The 18,956-nt window shown below is 45.4% G+C and overlaps 1 protein-coding gene across 1 annotated transcript in view; it reads left to right on the top strand.

The window, feature by feature from the left end:
* Positions 1-2,804: 2,804 nt before the first annotated feature.
* Positions 2,805-18,956, top strand: part of LOC126282404 (cholinesterase-like) — a 45,736-nt gene continuing 29,584 nt past the window's right edge. The window contains exons 1-3 of the mRNA XM_049982062.1: positions 2,805-2,826; positions 3,979-4,178; positions 9,903-10,068. Coding sequence (XP_049838019.1) covers positions 2,805-2,826; positions 3,979-4,178; positions 9,903-10,068 — 388 coding nt within the window. The remainder of the gene's footprint in view (positions 2,827-3,978; positions 4,179-9,902; positions 10,069-18,956) is intronic.

Raw genomic sequence — 18,956 nt, 5'->3', positions numbered from 1 at the left:
GACCGCCCCGTACTGGCGTAGCCATTGTAGCGCTATAAGCATTTCATACTCTGATCTGGCCAGGAACACCACGTCATCGGCGAGTGCACCACAACGAAAGGTCACGTCCCGCAAGGAGATACCAGTTAATCGCTGCCGTAGACCATGTAAAGCTGGTTCAAGCACCCGACAGGGGGCATCGTTGTCGCACTGACCGTCCAACAACAATGTGACCAGACTGATAACCGCTGACCATCATGCGGGAGCGCGTTCCGTGGACCAGTCGAAGGACCACCTGTGCAGACTCCGGAGAGAGGCCCATGTGTAGCAAAACTGCGCGTAAGAAGCCATGGTCGACGCGGTCGAATGCGTGGTAAAAATCTACGGCGACAAGGGCGCCTCATATTTTACAGGCCGCCGTCAAAGCAATTACGTCGCGGTATGCTCCTAACGCCGTATAAATGTTGCTGACACCACCTAAACATGTCTGATCGGTGTGGATGGTTTTCCCGATAGCGGTGTGGAGACGCGCGCGGAGGATACGGGCAAAGATCTTGTAGTCATTGTTGAGGAGTGTGAGTGGGCGAAAGTCCTGCCACCAACAACCACCATTCGGTTTCGGTACTGGGATCGAGATGCCTTCTGTGAATTCTGTGGGGACAGTGAAATCAGGGCGGGTCAGGTCTTGAAACATTTGGAGCCACTTGTCGCCCATAAAGTCGTAAAACGTGCGGTAGAATTCCAGGGGTAAACCGTCCGGTCCAGGCCACTTGTTCGGTGCCCTACGTGCACAAGGCTGATGTCAGCTCCTCGGGTGTAATGGGCAACAGCAGACTATCATCGAGTGCCACGTCCCGAGGGGCGGGAAAATCGTGCAACAGCTCGTCATAATCACGTAGATTTCGCGGATCTTCCAACTACAAGGACTCATAGTGTCTGGCGAACGTGAGCGCGATGTACGTTTGTGTCACTGCGCGGCCGCCCTCCTCCGTGTTTACTGCCGTAATGAGCTGACGTTTGCGGTGGCGCCTCTCGCGCACAATGTGATACACTGACGCTGTTTCGTTGGGGATAGAGTCTTCCACTCGCGCACGGATGCGGACACCTTCTAGCTGCTCTGTCCTGATGCGAAGTAGACGAGCTTTGATGCGTTGTACGGAAATCTGACGTTCGGGAGACGGTGGTTGCGTCGCCAGCTCACGTAACGCTGTATAGTAAAATTCCGATGTTGCCTTTTGCCAGTTCGATCTAGCACGCCCGTAGTCCATCAAGGTCTTCCGGAGTGCAGGGTTGACACATCCCAGCCACCACAGCAACGTGAAATCATACATGGGCAGGCGCCTGATACATCTATGCCACGTGTTAGTCACGGCTCGCCGACATGCTTCCTCGCGAAGGAGGGAGACGTTCAGCGTCCACGGGCCCCTGCTGCATCTTGTGAGTTGTCGGGGTAAGGTAACCGTGAAGATGTACGCTAGATAGTCCGTGAAGGCTGTCGGCCAGAGTTCTGCATCACGGGTTGCTGTGCGGAGGGCACGTGAGACGTATATCCGGTCCAGACGACTGGCAGAATGGCTGGTAAAGTGCGTATATCCGCTCTGGGTCCCATGATGTAAGAGCCATGTGTCGTGGAGGTCACGTATCAATGCTTGTAGAGCCGGGCATGGGACGTAATGCGGTATCTGGTCCTCGGGCCGCAGAACACTGTTAAAATCGCCGCCCACTGTGTAATGGTCCATATTTCCTTGCAGAAGTGGGGCTACCTCCTCCGAATAGAAGACATGCCTGTCACCACGGTGCGAATTACCGGAGGGAGCGTAGACGTTAATGAGGCGGACTGCGCCAAGTGTGAGTGCGATGCCTCGCCCGTTCGGCAAGTACGTCGCGTCCGTCGCGTCTATGCCATCTCGGAGAAGGATGGCCGTTCCTCCTGCGCCATCGCCTACGGATAGGCTGTACGTGGTGTAGCCATATAGGTCTAAATGCAGTTCGGGACGGACCTCCTGGAGAAGGGCAATGTCCAAGTCTGCCGCTCTGATCATGTCGTGTAACATGTGGGTCTTGACAGTGGAGTGGACACCATTTACATTGACTGTTCCCACACGGTATGACTGAGACATATCAAGTGGCGGAGGCAGTGTGACGGTGCAAGCCCACAGTGATCTCACACACCACACAGCCATCCATCTGCATTCTGTGCATTACTGTGCCGTATGTTTCCCTGACTGGCAGAGGCCTCCGGGATCAATGTCAGCCATGGGCTCTTGTGGAGATATCGATGTTTGCTGTGCAAAATCTTTCTCCATATCGTCTGCCCAATTACCAGGACACGATTGCGATGTCATTGGTGGCTGGTCGCTTTCACAGGAGCCCACATTTTGGGAGTCGACGCAATGCGCCTCATTCTCTGGGCCACCAAATTTAGGAGAGTGTTCCTTCTCTTCAGGCACCTTCTGGTGAATGATGCCACTGGAGTCCGTTGCAATTGTGGACGAGTCAACGAAGTCGATGTCTTCCGCCGGCTTCACATCCCTGTCCTGTTCTTCAGCTGACAATCGCCTCTTCTTGTGTCGCTCGGGTGATTTTTGCTTTCGGGTCCGACATTCGACATCCACTGGAGGGCGGGGATCGACACAGTCCCGGTCGCTAGGAACGCCAGTGTCCGATCCCGACAGTGGCGGTGGCTGGGTGCCCACGACGCTGCGGTGGGCAGAGGCTGTAGGAACCTCTGCACCGTTGGGCTGTGTCGTCGTCGACGACGCTGACTCTCCATCGGAGCTGGCAGCGGCTTGAGGAGGTAGCAGGTTTTGAACATCCATCACATTATGTCGCGCCGCCTCCACATATGTTAGCGGGAGCGAGGTCATAGTGGAGCGTTCCGGAAGTTCATTACGGGGCACCTGAACGAGGCGGCGCTGCAGACACTCAGTTCTAACATGGCCCTCCTGGCCGCAGCCCGAGCAGGTCCTCGGTTGTCCATCACATAGCACTTGTCGTACCCCGTTAAGGACAGGGTACATTTCAAATGTGTTCCATTTCTCCTCTGTGTGGCTCAGAACTGTGCCGTATGGCCGCAGCGCATCAACGACTAGGTTGGTAGGAATTTCGAACGGTAGTTCAAAGACGCGCACGGTACGCACCCCCATACCAGCATGGTCAACTTCTACCACGCTCACATTACCGTCTGCGTGACAGAAGCGAAAGCCGTTTGCACATCGTTGGAGTAATCTGTCGCAGGCCGCTTCGTCAATCAGTTTGAGGTACACTGTACTGGTTACAATAGAGAGATGAATGCCTATCAGTTCTTGTGGTTCTATGTGCATGATGTCTCGTAGAAACAGTTCAATTTCATGGGCCTTCGGTCTCGTGTACGATGCGTTGAACGTTAGTTTGATTGTAGCTTTTCGATATGAGAACGCCATGGCGGGTCGGTACAGGTACTATAAGGCAATACAATGACGCGACCGCGCGCTAGCGGGTAAACAACACCTGCGGAGCACTGCACGGCGCGCCGAGCCCGTCCGTACGGTATCACGGCTGAAAGCCGACTGCAACTGAGCTACCCAAGCACGACTCACGCCCCGTCCTCACAGCTTTACTTCTGACAGTGCTAGTTCTGCAAGGTTCGCAGGAGAGCTTCTGTAATGTTTGGAAGGTAGGAGTAGAGGTACTGGCAGAAGTAAAGCTGTGAGGACGGGGCGTGAGTCGTGCTTGGGTAGCTCACTTGGTAGAGCACTTGCCAGCGAAAGGCAAAGTTCCTGAGTTCGAGTCTCGGTCCGGAACACAGTTTTAATCTGCCAGGAAGTTTCATATCAACGCACACACCGCTGTAGAGTGAAAATTTCATTCTAGAAACCTATTGTTGTAACAGTCGCAAGCCTTCAGAACCATTTATAATGGATCAAATCAGAATACAAATTGCCTTGCGGCTGTTTATCTGAGGTGTTTTAAGTCCTCGCTAATTTTCTGAAACATACGGTTAACTCTGTGTGTGCACAGGCCTGTTCCGCGGCGTGATAAGCCAGAACGGGCAGGCCGTGGCCCCCTGGGGCATCGCACCCAGACCCCGCGAGATGGCGCTCCGGCTGGCGGCTCTGCTGGGCGCGCCTACGCAGGACTCTGAGCAGCTGGTCGCCTTCCTTAGACAGCAGGACGCCCAGCTCTTCCTCGACCGCGACGACGAGCTCCTCACCGAGGAGGTGAGCGCTGTTGTTTGGACTGTTCTCATCTTACCGGCCAGTTCTTTATGTGCGGGATAGCAGCTGAGCACTTGGCTTTCGACGATTACGTACAGGGAGAGTTCAGATGTGTGTGACATCTTATGGGACTTAACTGCTAAGGTCATCAGTCCTTAAGCTTACACACTACTTAACCTAAATGATCCTAAGGACAAACACACACACCCATGCCCGAGGGAGGACTCGAACCTCCTTCAAGGAGAGTTCAATAAGAAACGTAACACATATTTTTTACTAATAGTGGTGAATTATGTTTAGGGTTCCAAAACACCACATAATTTCACACTCTTTTGGTTGCAAAATCCTATTTTTAATATAAATTCCGTTCAATGCAACGGCCTTCCGCTACCATATTGGGACTGCCTGTATCCCCGCACAGTATTATTCTATACGTCGACGTTGGAGCCAACGACTTGCTGCATCAATAACCTCCCGATCATCCACTTACTGCTGCCCGCAGAGTTAATACCTCATTGGGCCAAGCAGATGGAAGTCGAAATCTGCATGATCCGGGCTGTAAGGTGGATGAGGAAGAACAGTAAATGAAGGTTTGTGGGCTCCTCCTGGGTGCGATCTCATGGAGAAAGAGGTTTGCAGTTTTATGGCGACGAAGACGCTGAAGTCGTTTCGTCAGTTTCCTAAGTCTAGTAAGATATACTTCCGAGTTGATCGTTGCGCCATTAGGGAGGACACCAAAAATAATATCTCCTTCACAGTGTCAGAAGAGTGTCGCCATGATTTTACAGGTTGAGAGCGAGGTTTTGAACGTTTTCTTGGAAGGAGAGGTAATATGGCGCCATCTCATGGAGTGCCGCTTTCTTTATGGGTCGAAGGGGTGAATGAATGTTTCATCACCTTGACGGTAATTCAGAAAGGACTTCCACGATCAACCTCGTAACGCGCAAGCAGTTCACACAGACGGTCCTTCTGGTCTTCTCTTAGGGGATGTGGAACCCATCTGGCACACACCATTGATTGCCCCACCTACTTGAGGAGTATGCGAGGACTACCAGTGGAAATGACCAGTTGAGTAGCAAAGTATTTGGTTGTGAGAGAGTTCACACGTTCCAGTATTGCAGGAGTGACGGCAGTGTGCGGCCGGCATTAGGCAACTTGGTCAGGTTTGCGTGACCTTTTTGCGATTATGGCAGACGCCTCGTCCAACGACTGACCGTGCTTCTGTTCACTGTCAGATCTCAATAGACATTCTGGAAGCGGCTATGAATATGTGCGATGCTCTAGTTTTCCGCCAAGAAGAACTCAATGTCAGCTCTCTGCTTAGAATGCACCTCCGTTATAGACGTTATTTTGAAGGCTACGTTTGGTGCCGCCACTTGTCTAAATATCATTAAACTGTAGGTACTGAAGAGGGAATATTCCACAGTAAATTCCGCATTTCTACAATCGAAACTGGCTGAGGAAAAAACGCGTTGCATTAATTACCGAACAGCACTCCTGTTTTTGTTTCACATCATTCCTATCCCTATGCTACGAATTGGAATGAAGTGTTATTGGGATCACGATCATTCAGTCAACGACCTAAAAATCATTCGATACACAAATGTCAATCTTTTTCGATTGTTTCCCATATCACCAAGTTTCCTTCCCCATGCCTATGCAGTGCTATAAGGCAAGCTAATTTCTTTTTCTCAGATTGTCGATAATATGTGTACCGATCTTGGTTGAAACTGTTCCACATATATTGCGTCGTTGTTTTCCGTGTCACCTCTCTCCTATTCCCAAACTACAACCAATCCAGATATATCATTTTTCAACGGAGACTGTCACCGTGAAATCCATCAACTTCAAATACTACGAATAAAACACTAACATTCTCATTTTCGGCATCTTCACTCTCCCAACCAATTCCACCTTTTGTAAGTGTACCATGGTGATGCTTTACAGACAGTAAAATTTAGCGAATAAAAACATCTAGATCGCTTAATACTGGCCGCCGGAAAAGAAAGGCAACACCCTCAAAGTCAAGTGAGGTGACAAGGTAGTTCATCATGGGAGGAGTGCAAACTCAAAAATTCAGACGAAATTATATACACATGTAAAAGTAAAGTGTGTTCGAACAGTGTAACTTTCTGTGGCGGAAACACGGGTGTCTATTGTAAAATGACTCATAAACGTGCCAAGTGCCATCATGTGATAGTCCCTAACACCTTTTGTTGCAATTCAGCTGTGGTTCTTGCAGGGCCTCGAGAACGGTAAGTTTCCGCTTTATTTTGTCCATACGCTTTCAGTTGGCATGGGATCTGGTGTTCTTGCTGGCCGGGACGGTTGTACATGATAAACAGCATACTATGCCACAGCAGCCGTATATGGACTACACTGACTTGCTGAAAAAGCACATCACTTTCCCGCTGAAAACATGTTAGTAGCACGGGGATAACAGACTGTACAATGTAGCGACTCCTGGTCACTTTACCCTGCAGAAACGACAGATGTGGACGCAAGTTCCCCCTACACTACGAAGCCTTGTACGGAACGTGTCTTGTGGACAAATGCACTCACGAATAGGCAGCTCACCAGGTCTACGCTATACACGACCGTCACGCTTACGTCCACAACCTACTCTCATCACCGAAGACAACAGAGCTCAATTCAACTCCGGAATTAACTCTGTCACGACACGAGCGCAGCCACTCTACGTGGTGTCGTGGTGTCAGTGAGAGCCTGAATTGAGTCGTACGTTATCGTAATCCTTCTGGAAGCAGACGGTTCACTCTGGTTCATGATATCACAGCAAGTGCAACATGTACGCGGATTTCGTCCCTTCGTAGTGTTCGCTCTGCGATCTCTCTTCGCAGAGTGGGTGGATCTGGAAGAGCATCTGTACTACACGGACGTCAGAAACCTGGTCTACAGGTGTGGGTTTGTTCCACAGCCCATTGGTCATACGCTGTGCTCAACATGCGTAGCATTCCGTCGATACGTTCATCGAGCTTCCTACAGGCATACAATGCGACGTCGTTCAAATGGCTTGAAACTGATCAAGAAGACTGCCCACTCGTCAGTGGGGCATGGTTGTACGCTAGAATTAATGATGCGAGCACTTCTCCCCTCTAAACAAGGAAAATGTATTGCCTTAAGAGCAAAAATAGGGGGTGTACAGGTACTTGTCTGAACGCCATCTGATTACCGATGACCGTGACAACTTAATCACTAACACTACAGCTCCTTAGTACGCACACATTGTAGTCTGGTGTCACTGAACACAGTCCTTGAGGGTGCTGCATTTTTTCTGGCAGTGTATTTCTTCCATTGTACAGACTTTTCCAGGCATCATCATATTTGTAATAAAGATTAAAGGAGCATTACAATGATAGGTGTTTGTTATGCAGTGTCAGGATACAAAAGATGAAAAGAAATGTAAAGTTTATTTGAAAAGTCGACTCTCTAAAACTGAGAAATTGTAAAACAACTTGCACTGTGAGACCAATAAAATCTATGCCTAAACGGGGCATGACATGTGAAATTGGTTAATAAAATTAACGAAAGCTCCCTCAAAAGCGTTAGCGTCTGGGACGTTGCCTTAACGTTTTCTTTATTTTTATCAAGTCGTCATTATAGACTGATAGTCTTTAAAATGAGAAAAATTCGAAGTTAAAATATAAAACAACACATAATTGGGAGAATTTTTCGTGGAAACCTCTGTGACAGTGGAAGTCTGAGTCAGGTGTAGAAGGGTTCTCACATTATCTAATGGTTCCATAGTTTACGTGTCATCTCATGTTATCACATCTTCACTGAAATTATCGCGTGTTTCATGCATTTCGTTTCGGAGAACTTCATTCACTTCAGATCTATATGTGGATTTAGGCCTACACTTTTAACAGATTTCTGTCAAAATCACGATAAAAACTGAGCACACATTTTTTAAACTGTGGTCCTGTCATTTCTCAAGTAAGTATATGTCGAAAAAAGAAACAGAATTGCAAATATAAATTTAGATAAGAAGACAAACCAATCAAAAGACCAACACACAAAAATTTTATTTATTAGTAGAAGTATGCAAATCTTTGGAAAGAAAGCCTTGAAAATGAAAATTTCTTTGTGTGAAGCCTTTACAACTTCAACATAGATTTATCGTCATCTCTGGACCGAACTACACAGAAAGTAGTAAGTAGTGCGGCTACTGCCAAAAGACTACGGTAATTTGTCCTCCAGTACTTCAGGGATACACTGAATATCTAACATTACTTTTGATACCCAAACATGTTTCGACATATTTGTGCCATCATCAGTGGTATCATGTTTTATTGAGGTCTGGAAATACAAATCCTTTCAGAAGAAAGTGATGATTGAACCTACACGTGTTTCAATATTTTGTAAGTTCTTGATTGGTAAATTCCGTAGAACCCTGATTAACTAGTCGGATAAGACAGAGATTTGGAAATAAGATTTGAGACTGTCAGTGGAAGGTATGTGTTTACGAACTGAAGCTGAGGGGACGGTACAAAAGTAGGAAGCCCCACTAGGTAAAAATACATGGCACAGTTGAAAATCGTTGATATGCGAGAGTTGTTTTTATTGACGAAAGGTGACAATTTAAAAAATTATCACATCAAGATGGTGAAAGGGAATACAGGCTTTTAAAATCTGATATTGGCAAACACTGCAAAACGGCTAAGCAGGAATGGCTGGAGCACATATGCAAAGCAGTAAACCTATGCATAACTGGGGCAGAGACAGGTGCCCCCTATAGGAAAATTAAAGACACAGATGGAGGAAAACAAACATGAGCATGAATAGCAAGAGCTTCGACAGGAAGCCAGCTCGTAGCAAAGAAGGGAAAGTTCAAAGGTGTAAGAAGTGTATAGAGGAGTTACACCGGGTGAATTGAACCTTAATACAATATTGTAGAAAGGGAAGAGGACCTATATGAAGATAAGATATGATACTGCGAGAGGAATTTGCCAGAGTACTGAAAGACTTAAATGGACTAGATGACACTGTCTCAGAATTATGAAGAACCTTCGGAGGGACAGCCGTAACAAAACTGTGCCACGTGGTGTCCTAGAGATGTGACAGGCGAAATGCACCCCGACTTTAAGAAGAATGTAATGATTCCGATTCCAAAGAAGACATGTGCTGACAGTGTGAATAATAACTAACCATCCGTTTACTAAGACATGACTGAAAAATACTGACTCGAACTGTTTACAGGAGAGTGGAAAAAGTGGTGGATGCCGAGATCAGGGAAGATTACTTAGGGTTATTGAAAAATGGAACACTCAGGACAGTATTGATCCTATTTATACCAGAAGATAGGTTGAAGAAAGGCAAACCTTTTGTAGATGTAAAGAGAGTTTTCGATAGTGATGACTGAAATGCACTCTTGTAAATTATGAAGGTACAGGGAGCGAGAGTTTAATTACAACTAATACAGATACCAGCATGCAGTTGTAGACTCAAAGGACATGAAAAGTAGCAGCAGTTCAGTAACGAGTGGGTCAGGGTTGTAACCTATCCCCGATGTTGTTCAGTCTACACACAAGTTTTTCTACTTATCTCTAAAATACAGTTTTTATGTTGTATGTATGTATGTGTGTGTGTGTGTGTGTGTGTGTGTGTGTGTGTTATGTTCGACTGTCTCCTTGCTTGACCTTACGCGTCATTTGAACATTTTTCTTACTCCCACGAAAATCAAAATGGCCCGTCATGCTCACGTTTCAGGAAAAGTTTAAGATAAACCACCTGCCATTCAGTCCTGTCATCGAGCCCGAGGTGGAGGACGCTGTAGTGACGGAGCATCCGATCAAAGTACTGAAGGAAGGCCGCTTCAACAGGGTTCCCGTGCTCACTGGAGGCACCTCTGGAGAAGGAGTGGGGTTCGTTGTGGGTAAGTCTCTGTCAAAATGCATCCACCAACCTAGTGCCCTCTCAAGACGATGTCACGTTCCATTGCTGTGGTAACGTACTCCGGCGATGATATTTCGGACTATGAATGCACAATAGTAAAACAGAAATCATTGAGTGGTCGTGAAAACTGAGCTACAGTATCTAAGGTACCGTGGCATCTCGGTAACTTCCCAGTACGGGTCTTTGAAACTATCGGGTGTAGAGCAGCGATTTAGCTGTGGATTTGCTGAGAAGAATGCTTCCTCTGCTAAATACTCATGCTTCCACTAAGGTGTGTGTCGCGTAGTATCTAGATGAGGACGCGGATAGCACTGAACTTTTCGTGTGCCTTCTGCTTCCAAGTCATCAAGTATCATTCACTACTGTGATACATGTGGCCAAGATGTAACACGAAGAACGTAATTTCCCTACGCAGACTAATTACCACAGAGCCGGCAAGGAAAATATTTTATTGGTGGATTACAATTTACCTTATCCACTGCTAATGAGATAGTATTATTCGCCAAGTAAGAGAAATTATCCATGATTCCTGGATCACTGATTTGAAATCTGTAGCTACCTGACTTTACAATTGTAAGAAAATTCCTAATCAGACCACTGGGCGAAAATTTGCACACTGCTAGTAGAACGTACTCTGTAACTCACTTCACTAGTAGTGAAAAGTTTTAGTCACAAGTCAATTTACAGCGTATTTCCAACTCATATTGAGCGGATTCCACGGAGCAAATCAATAGGAAGACATATACATTATAAATGCTCTAGAATGGGTTTTAGGTGGAGGTCGGCGCACCGAAGGGCGCTACACTGAAATGTGCCATTTAACAACAAATTTCTGCCTCAACAAAAAATACTACGTTGAATAGAGGGTGCTTATAATAAAATATTCGCTACTTGAGCCAATGTAGGTGAAAAACTATTTACCGTATGGCTACCTAACTTTATAGGAAATGTTCAGACTGTGCTCTGCAGGATTTTGCTTTGTTAGTAGTGTGTTATCGAGTTGCGTTGCACAGAGTCAACATGTTTATGGACAAGGTCAGCAGGACTTTACTCGTAAAGGTGGTTTATCAAAATAACACGAATAGTGTTGCTGTTCCTTCTAAGTATCGACACATTACAGGAATACGGGGCGATCCTCTTTCCGCGCCGGGTTTGAAAACATGATTCTGAAGTTCAAATTAACTGGTGATTTGGTAATTTCGCCTGGGAGAGGCCGACGACCTGTTGCGCTACCAATTGTTGAAAAATTCACTGTTGATTTTGTATTCTGTAGAGTATTGTGCCACAGGAATCAAGGGAGAGGATGTTGTTCATTGGCTGGTATCCTCTTTCTCCAAGACAACAGCACACATGTAGTAACAAAGTTCATTATTTACATGAACAGGAAGCTACTTATCTTTAACAGGGTACAAGTCCGGCTATTCGATGAATGACAGACGGCAAACTGGAGTGCTAGTTGGTGCGTCAGTGACTGAGCTAGTGACTAAGCGACTGTGCTAGCGCTAGTGAATGAGACCCTCCGGTCAGCAGCTACGATCTAAATACTATATAAAGATGGTATCTGACATGTTCAAGAGAACAGATACCATCTTCATATACATAAGACTTACCGGCCAATGATCTTCTTCATGAAGGATGCACTCATATTGCCCGAACTATTACGGGAATCGGTAGATTGACTGCTGCGAGTAATGAGTGCAGTGGCCTGAGTCACTACAAATGTAGTAAGTACCTGCAGTCGCCCTAGCCTCTCTGTCCTCGATGGCTCGTACGGAGACAGGGTCTGCCGTGTTAGCAGGAGATCACGGTTTCAAGTCCCAGGTGGGGCACACCTTTTCAATTGTCCCCGTTGATATTTACGAACGGCTGTTAGCAGCTAAATTCTGGATTTCATTGTAATTTCGATCTAAATGCTTGCCGTCGAGAGGACGTTGGCGGCATTTTGCTTGCGAGTCTATCTTTGGCCTGTCCTCCAATAGGCGTGCTTGATCCAGTGCCTACTATCGATCTTCTTGCTACATCTTTATCGACCGGTGTACTGGGGACAGCTTACGCCAGCACAGTTGTCATGGATTATAATGCTGTATGCAATGTGCGATCTTCAAGCAGTGCACAACCTGTATCATGACAACTGAACAGTCAATGTTTCACAGTTCGAAAAGTGCTGTGAGCAGTTGTGAGATCGTATCTCTATTGCGGTTTCAGGCTGTTGTAGATGGAGGTGGTCCTCATCTTGTGCAATGTTTGTAGCCTGCAATGTAAATGGGATATGCAATTAACAAATGTTACCTTCTCGTGTGAAAAGTCAAAGATTTTTATTTCAATGATTTATTCGTTATTTCTCTTTCGCATGCCCTTGTAAATATTTCCACATAAAGCTATTGTTCTGTGATTACTCGTTTTTAATGGCGGCTCTCTCAAGTTTAACTACAACCACCCTGTAGATGTCTCCCTATTTATTTGTCTCCAAGGGGTCTGCTCGCTGTGGAATTGTGAACGTTAAATCAGTATCTTATCACAAGCACAAAAATTTCTAAGTGTACAATAGCTGTAGATATTTACCTTTGTACTGAGTTGCTTATGTGAGGGATCCAAAACTATTCGCTATTTGAAAATTAGTGGCCTATTTTGATATAATCACGTTAGTTAAAAGACTTGCATTTACACCGTTCCCATATTACGTATATATTTTGTAAAATAACAAACAGTCTAACATGATTTTGCTTACATGAAAATATGATTCACGTGCACCCAACTTAAAATCATAGACCAATTTTTTACCAGACCGGCGTAACAGACACAAATCTAGTTTTAATAGCGCACAGCAATCTTCTTCTTTTCTCCAAGGCTGTTGTACTTAAAGGGTAAAAATATTAACTATGCAATTGTGTATATGTTGAAATACTTTCTCAGTAACATTCTTGTTAGTTGAGGGGACATACCAACATAGAAATGACATAGGCTGCAATTTTAAATGGTGTTCCTCAAAGATCGCCAGTATTTTTATATAGAATCAGTATTTATAATTATTTGAAGTGGGTTTACAAGAAGATGACATGGGTGATGTTAAAAAAATCTAAATTTTCTCTAATATTAAAATTTCATAAAATAATTTGATGACGTATGTTATTGAGATGCTTCATATTCCAATTTTCGTGCGATAAACGACTGTGAATTAATGGACATTTTGATGTGGTTTTATTGATTAATTCTTGGTTTTACTTCCGTTCTCTTGTCTGTGTCGAGGTATATGTGATGTCTGTTCATCTCTTTGATGCTGCAATAACGACACAAGAGAATTACAGATATTACCAGCCTCTGATCTTTGTCTTATATTATGGTACAAGTTGAAAATTTGTTCCAGACTGACTTTCGAACCCGTATCTCCTGCTCACTAGGCAAATGCGCTGACCACTATGTCATTTGGACACAGTGGTCGCTGCAACTACATGGACTATCCTAGCACACCCCCATATCAGACACAAATTTTCAACTTACGTCACACACTACAGAAATAGTGCCCCGGCTCGTTAGCCTCGTTACGCCCATCATGTACAAAAGAACAGACACCATATATATAATTAATGGGCTACAGATCTCTTTTCATAAAACTCTGTTCTTCTGCACGAAATTAAATATACCAAATCCGAACATAAAAATGACAAGATTAACAGGGTCACACACTTAAAGTACCTAGGTGAAGTGCTCGAACCGACAGGAAAGGGGTAAATTGCCTAGAACACTAGGTTATTGAAAATGAAGACAACCATGTACAAATCACAGGGTATTTACAACAACAAAAGTCTGTCCACCTGCACCAAAATTCGCCAATGCAACACTGTAATGAAACCTGAGGCGCAAAACGCCAGTGAGACACTGATTTTACACACAAAGGCTGACCTTGAGAATATTCTCACACATGAAAGAAAAATCATTAGGAAAAATTTTGGACCAAAACACAGGGATGTGGGAGATAGACGTCACTCAAAGGACACCACAGAGAAGTTCTCCAACAGCGCAGCGGACAATAGAAAGAGGCGAATAAAATTTTATGGACACATCAGCAGACTCCCACAGACCAGAATAGCCAACAGAATCCTCAGGTACTTCCAGGGACTCAGGACCACTACACCCCGGATAACACAAATCAGAATTGATCTGGAAAGCAATCCGATAGATTCAGCGGGTGTCGTGGTCAAAGGCGTCTATAGACACCAGGTGCAAAAGTGGCAAGTGATGTCATAGAAAACAGCACCTAAAGCCCAAAAGCCGAAGTGGACTGAAGAAAGAAGAGAGCCTTTAATGAACGAACGAGGGAGTACTCGAAGAACAGGAAGAACAAGTAGTCATGAACGTTTCGCGTGGTCTGATAAAAGCGATGTAACATGCACCATAGCGTTAGCGAAACGGAGGTTAAATGAGAGAAGGTCGAAATACTGAAGTTGGTGTTCCTAAACGGTTCCATTGCTGAAGACTGTAAAACGGCCCCTCCTCTCAATCATCATACGAACATGGAAATGGCACATATTAAGATAACCGATGGCGGAACCAAAAGGCAACTACAATTGCTTAATAATAGACCGTCGTCAAGACCAAATGAGATACCTGTAAGATCCTACAAAGACTATGCGAAAGAACTTGCTCCACTTCTAGAAGCAGTCAATCGTAGGTACTTAGTGACTGGAAAAAAAGCGCAGGTCACTCCTGCTTCCAAGAAGGTCATAGGACAGATGCTTATTTCACTGACCTCAGTATAGTATAAAATCATGGAACATCTTTCACGAGCAAAAATCATTCCGTTTTTGGAGAACGAAATCTCCTCTTCAAAAATGAACATGGATTCCGCAAACAGAGATCTCGCGAAACTTAGCTGCTGGCCGCGGTGGTCTAGCTGTTCTAGGCTCAGAGCCATTCGAACCATTTGAAACTTAGGTCGCTCTGTTCATCCGTGAGATCAATAGCGACGTATACAACGGCGTTCAGATAGATCTCGTATTCCTTGACATCAGAAAGACTTTGGACATCTCCCCGCACTGCCGTTTCCTGAAAAAAAAAATCAAGAGCTCACCGAATACTGGATCATATTTACAACTGGACTCAAGACTTCCTTGCAGAAAGAACTCAAAACATCGCTCTGTATGGAACAAAAATCGAGATTTAAAGATTATTTCGAAAATGACCCAAGGAAATGAGATAGTACAGTTTATAAATGATATAGTAGCAAGCGTCGGGAGTTCTTTAAGAAAGTAACCAAGCCAGAAGACAGCGTCGATTTGTAGAATGATATATAGGCTCTGGTAGTTAACTCTGAACGTCAGTAAATGTAATGTATCGAGCATACATATTGATGACGCAGGAGTAATTATCCACACAGACATTAGGTAAAATGGCCACATAAAACAAATAGTACGAAAATCAAATGCCGCACTGAGAGTCGTAGGAAGGATCTTAAGGAAATGCAACTCACTCACGACGGAATTCGCTTACAGGGCGCTTGTTCTGCTGATCCTTGAGTAATGTTCGTTAGCCTTTGATCCTTACCACGCTAATAGGAGAGGAAGAGAGAGAGAGATAGATGGAGAGAGAGAGAGAGAGAGAGAGAGAGAGAGAGAGAGAGAGAGAGAGAGAGAGCGTTAGTGAGAGAGTGGGGGGAGGGAGGGAGAGAAAGAGAGGGATAGAAAGCCCAACGAAGATCAGAGCTTTTGGTCACGGGATCGTTTGGTCAAACGAGAGTGTTACCGAGATACTTAGAAGCTCTAGCGGCAGATGGTCTAAGAGAGGCGTTGCGTACAACAGAGGAGAGGTTTACCTTTGAAGTTTCGGAGAGTTCCTTTCGAGACGAGACGGAAAACATATTACGTCCTCCCATATACATTCGTAAAACAACCACAATGAGAAAATTGGAGAAATTGGAGCTAATACAGATGCTTACCGACAGTCATTCACGCCACGCGCATTCGCTAGTCGAATAGGGAAGGGAGGATCAGTTAGTATTACCAGAATTATTCTCTGTCACATGCCGTCAGGTGGCCGGGGAGTATTAATTTAATGTAGATGATTAATTGACGACAATGTGATCAATTACGTCTGCGATTACATTTATGGCCGAAATGTCCTATGTTACGGGGTGTCACAAGACTTCTGGCCATATAGAAGACGAAGAAAAAACTAGTAGCATGCAGGAGGAGGAAGAGATCAGTGTTTAGCGCCCCGACGACAACGAGGTTATATGAGACGGAGCACAAGGTCGGATAAGGAACGGATGGGGAAAGAAACCGGTCGTGTCATTTCAAAGGAATCATCCCGGCACTTGCCTGATGCGATTAGGGAAACCACGTGAAACCTAAATCAATGTGGCCAGACATGGATTTCAACCGCCGTCCTGCCTGATTCGAGTCCAGTGTTCTGAACACTATGGCACCTCGATGGTAAAATTTAACAAAAATTATTAACAAAAGTAGAGGAAGCTGGGGAACTTCGAACAAGGAAAATCAGCCATGTAACCGAAGGTCGGAAATGTATCGCTACAATCATTATGAGGAGCACAGTCTACGACAAATATTTGCAAAACTATAGACAAAAAAGGAATGTGACCTGTTGTTGAAGCTGGAGCGATGGTATTTCTACAGGAGCCTGGCTCGTAGCAGCAAAAGAAAGGCATGATATCAACAGACAAATTGTTATTTTAATAATATTGACCTTGTACAACTACACTATCTGAAGGCGTCTCCCACCTCAATCCAGATTATCATTCAGGCTTCAGCCCACTTGGTGTTTCCCTTTACATTCGAATAGTATCGCAAAGGCTGTCCGCTTGTACTGGAAGGTCGCCTCAGCACCGAACGAAACGGGGGATCCTGCCTGGAACCAAGGCATAAGTGCTTCAGTCAAGTGAAAAAAATATGGTTCCAGAGGCATTTTCAAGTATTAAACATATTTGATGTATATATGCAGACTCAACCGATGAATGAAAATTTACAGCTAGGTTGAAATTTGAAAATTTGTGGTAACGTCTTACGGGACCAAACTGCTGAGGTCATAGGTCCCTAAGCTTACACACTACTTAATCTAACTTGAATTAGCAGACGCTAAGGATAACACAGACACCCATTCCCTCGGGAGGACTCGAACCTCCGAAGGGTGGAGCCGCACGAACCGGGGCAAGGCGCCCTACACCGCTTGGCTACCCGGCGCGGAGTAGCAAGGGTGCGATTCGAACCCACGTCTCCTTCTCACCTTGTCAGTTGTGGTAACCACTACGCCACCCTTTTATAGTGGCTTTGCACAACTGCATGAAGTACCTGAGCACACCTTCCTCCCAAATGCAGATTCTAATTCATGGTTCAGTCCACTTAATATTCTTCCCTAAACTCGAACGTCATTACAGATATTCACCAACTGTATTGGTATAGCACTTTATCACCGAATCAAACGAGAGATCCTGCCTGAAACCCAGGCGTATGGTCTTTAATCAAATGCAATTAGAGACATTTTTATGCCTCAGACATCTGTAGTACAAATTTTCGAGACTTGAAAAGGTCTCTGGAAGCATATAATTTCAACTAATTAAAGCAACTATTCCTGGGTTTCAAGCAGGATTACAATATCGCTGGAGAGACTCTGCAATGCTGTTAGTGTAGAGTGGGAATAGCCATTGGGTTGAGATATGAATGATAATTTCGATTGAGTAGGATGCGTCCGCGCAGTTGTGCAAACCCACAAGCGTAGTGACTTGCATATCTGCCTAGTGGGCAGGAGACCCAGGTTAGAATCCCATCCTCGGTACAAATTTTCATTCGTCGTTTATTCTGTACACTTCGTCGTCAGTTTCTGTAAAGGCCTCGCCGCTTCTGCTGTGGAGACCGAGTTGCCATTGTTGTTATTGTAGGCCGAGTATGTGAGATCGTGAAACGGCTTCTGGTGCAGCACACCGCTAAGACAATTTCTCCCTGCCACTATTACACAGCTATGCCCTAGCGTCGGGTAACAGACCAGGAGAACGGAGGTTGTACAACACTCCAACAAATTAGTAACAAAGTCACACAAATGAGTTCAAAAGGTTGACTTATCTTTCTGACTTGTTGAAGAATGAAGTCTTCAACACTGCATGTAATATAACACAAAAATGTCCTCAATGGCTAAGTGCAAACAGTCGTAGGTAAACTTCACAGTACATAGGATATGCAATTTACAACAACTGTCTGTTCACTTGTAAGAGTTCACTAAGCGACATTCCCTGGCTACGTCAGCCCTTGACGGTCATGGAAATGATCGTATGGCGTTGTTGGCCGGGAGGCCCTATGCTGTGGAGTTGGGCGGCCGTGTTACAAGTCCTTCTTAGGTGACGCCACATCGGCGACTTGCGAGTCAATGATGACGAAATTGAAGATGAAAGACTCACAACTCCCAGTCCCCGGTCGGGAATCGAACCCGGGCCCCCTGCATGGTAGTCGGTAACGTTACCGCTACGTTACGGAGACGGATTAGCCCCTGACGGTGTTCTAAACCAAGTGGGCGAGAGCTGCTCTTCTGTCTCCTGAGTAGGTACCTGTCCACTGTCGTCGGGGCATTGACGGATTGTACTCGTCCGGCAATTGGACGAGGCGAAGTCGAAATCTTCATCCTCAGCGCCACCCGTGGCGCTGATGGTTTTTGCGCTAGTGCCGAGTCTCTATGGCACTGGCACCAGCTCGCATCTTTGCGCCTGTGGTATTTTTGCCCTGGCTCTGTCTTGTTCGCACGATACAGTAGTTTCACTCTGCGTATATACTTTACATGTGTTTGAGATATGAGAAAGTCGCAGGTACCATATACGAGGGCGGAAGAAGTGAGGTGATATTAGTCAAGAATGTCTTTAAAGCGACGAAG

Source organism: Schistocerca gregaria, chromosome 7 (assembly GCF_023897955.1).
Source record: "Schistocerca gregaria isolate iqSchGreg1 chromosome 7, iqSchGreg1.2, whole genome shotgun sequence".
NCBI classification, from domain to species: Eukaryota; Metazoa; Arthropoda; class Insecta; order Orthoptera; family Acrididae; genus Schistocerca; species Schistocerca gregaria.
The sequence above is the reverse complement of the archived record's forward strand: the minus strand, read 5'-3'. Positions and strand labels throughout refer to the sequence as shown.